Source organism: Podarcis liolepis (genome assembly GCF_965112155.1).
Source record: "Podarcis liolepis genome assembly, chromosome: Z".
NCBI lineage: Eukaryota > Metazoa > Chordata > Lepidosauria > Squamata > Lacertidae > Podarcis > Podarcis liolepis.
Window position 1 is genome coordinate 51,535,903 of NC_139570.1, and position 2,500 is coordinate 51,538,402.

Sequence of the window (2,500 nt, forward strand, 5' to 3'; positions counted from 1 at the left end):
CGCGGTGTTCTTCGAAATCTCGCGAGAGGACGGCTCCCCGGCGCTCTTTCCCCCAAGTCTCGCGAGACCTTAGGCCCTTCCGCGAGAATACCTCGACCAATTCTCGCGAGAGCTCGCCTCTCCCGCCCGATTCCCCCCCAATTCTGGCGAGAAGCAGGCGATTCCCTTCCCAACTCTCGCGTGATTTCCTCCCTCACCCTCTCGTCCTGCGAGAACACGCTCCGCACGCGTCATCTCCCCGCGCCGCGTCGCCGCCGTCGCCCTGGCAACGCGGCCTAGTCGGCCCACAGAAGCCTCGGCCTTTCCTGCGCGATGTTCTCCGAGGCGGCCGGCGGCGCCGTGGACGTGGCCTCGGCCTGGCGGGCCGAGCGGGGAAGGCGCTGCGAGGAGGTGGGCGTCCTCTATCTATATTTCTCTATATTTATATCTATATTTCCCTCATTCATAGCCGTATAAATAGAGATAAATAGGAGGATGGAATTTCCTATTAATTTCTATTAATATTTATTCGTCCGTCTTTGTATCCCTGCCCATCTTTATTTTTAGAATCCTGTGATGGATCCACCCCAAAATTAGCCCCCTCTTAATCCAGGAAGTCATATAGAACAATTAATCAATATATAATCAATATAGAACAATTAATCAATACATAATCAATATAGAACAATTAATCAATATAGAACAATCTATAGAACTCTCTGTATAGTTATATATTGATTAAGATGTAGATAGAGTGCTATATAGATAGATAGATACAGTTATATAACAGTTAATCAATACATAATCAATATAGAACAATTAATCAATATATAATCAATATAGAACAATTAATCAATATATAACAATCTATCTCACTGTGTAGTTATTATCTAGCTAGATATTGATTAATATATAGATAGAGTGCTAGATAGATATATTGATATTTATATAACAATCAATATATAATCAATATAGAACAATTAATCAATATAGAACAATCTATAGAACTCTCTGTATAGTTATATATTGATTAAGATGTAGATAGAGTGCTATATAGATACATAGATACAGTTATATAACAGTTAATCAATACATAATCAATATAGAACAATTAATCAATATATAATCAATATAGAACAATTAATCAATATAGAACAATCTATAGAACTCTCTGTATAGTTATATATTGATTAATATGTAGATAGAGTGCTATATAGATAGATAGATACAGTTATATAACAGTTAATCAATACATAATCAATATAGAACAATTAATCAATATATAATCAATAGAGAACAATTAATCAATATAGAACAATCTATAGAACTCTCTGTATAGTTATATATTGATTAAGATGTAGATAGAGTGCTAGATAGATAGATAGATACAGTAATACAACAGTTAATCAATACATAATCAATATAGAACAATTAATCAATATATAATCAATAGAGAACAATTAATCAATATAGAACAATCTATAGAACTCTCTGTATAGTTATATATTGATTAAGATGTAGATAGGGTGCTAGATAGATAGATAGATACAGTTATATAAAAGTTAATCAATACATGATCAATATAGAACAATTAATCAATATATAATCAATAGAGAACAATTAATCAATATAGAACAATCTATAGAACTCTCTGTATAGTTATATATTGATTAAGATGTAGATAGAGTGCTAGATAGATAGATAGATACAGTAATATAACAGTTAATCAATACATAATCAATATAGAACAATTAATCAATATATAATCAATATAGAACAATTAATCAATATATAACTATAGAACTCTCTGTATAGTTATAGATTGATTAAGATGTAGATAGAGTGCTAGATAGATAGATAGATAGATACAGTAATATAACAGTTAATCAATACATAATCAATATAGAACAATTAATCAATATATAATCAATAGAGAACAATTAATCAATATAGAACAATCTATAGAACTCTCTGTATAGTTATATATTGATTAAGATGTAGATAGAGTGCTAGATAGATAGATAGATACAGTAATATAACAGTTAATCAATACATAATCAATATAGAACAATTAATCAATATAGAATCAATATAGAACAATTAATCAATATAGAACAATCTATATAACTCTCTGTATAGTTATAGATTGATTAATATGTAGATAGAGTGCTAGATAGATAGATAGATACAGTTATACGTTAATCAATACATAATCAATATAGAACAATTAATCAATATATAATCAATAGAGAACAATTAATCAATATAGAACAATCTATAGAACTCTCTGTATAGTTATAGATTGATTAAGATGTAGATAGAGTGCTATATAGATAGATAGATACAGTTATACGTTAATCAATACATAATCAATATAGAACAATTAATCAATATATAATCAATATAGAACAATTAATCAATATAGAACAATCTATAGAACTCTCTGTATAGTTATATATTGATTAATATGTAGATAGAGTGCTATATAGATAGATAGATACAGTTATATAACAGTCAATCA

General features: G+C 30.3%; 1 protein-coding gene across 2 annotated transcripts in view; it reads left to right on the forward strand.

Annotated features, from left to right (window-relative positions):
* The first annotated feature begins 249 nt into the window (after positions 1-249).
* The window catches only part of DYNC2I2 (dynein 2 intermediate chain 2), a 22,925-nt gene continuing 20,674 nt past the window's right edge, over positions 250-2,500 (forward strand). Inside the window, exon 1 of one of the 2 annotated variants that reach the window (XM_083486114.1) lies at positions 250-390. In XM_083486114.1, the coding sequence (XP_083342240.1) occupies positions 313-390 (78 nt within the window). In that variant the 5' untranslated portion in view covers positions 250-312. The remainder of the gene's footprint in view (positions 391-2,500) is intronic. The other variant, XM_083486115.1, reaches the window with a different exon arrangement.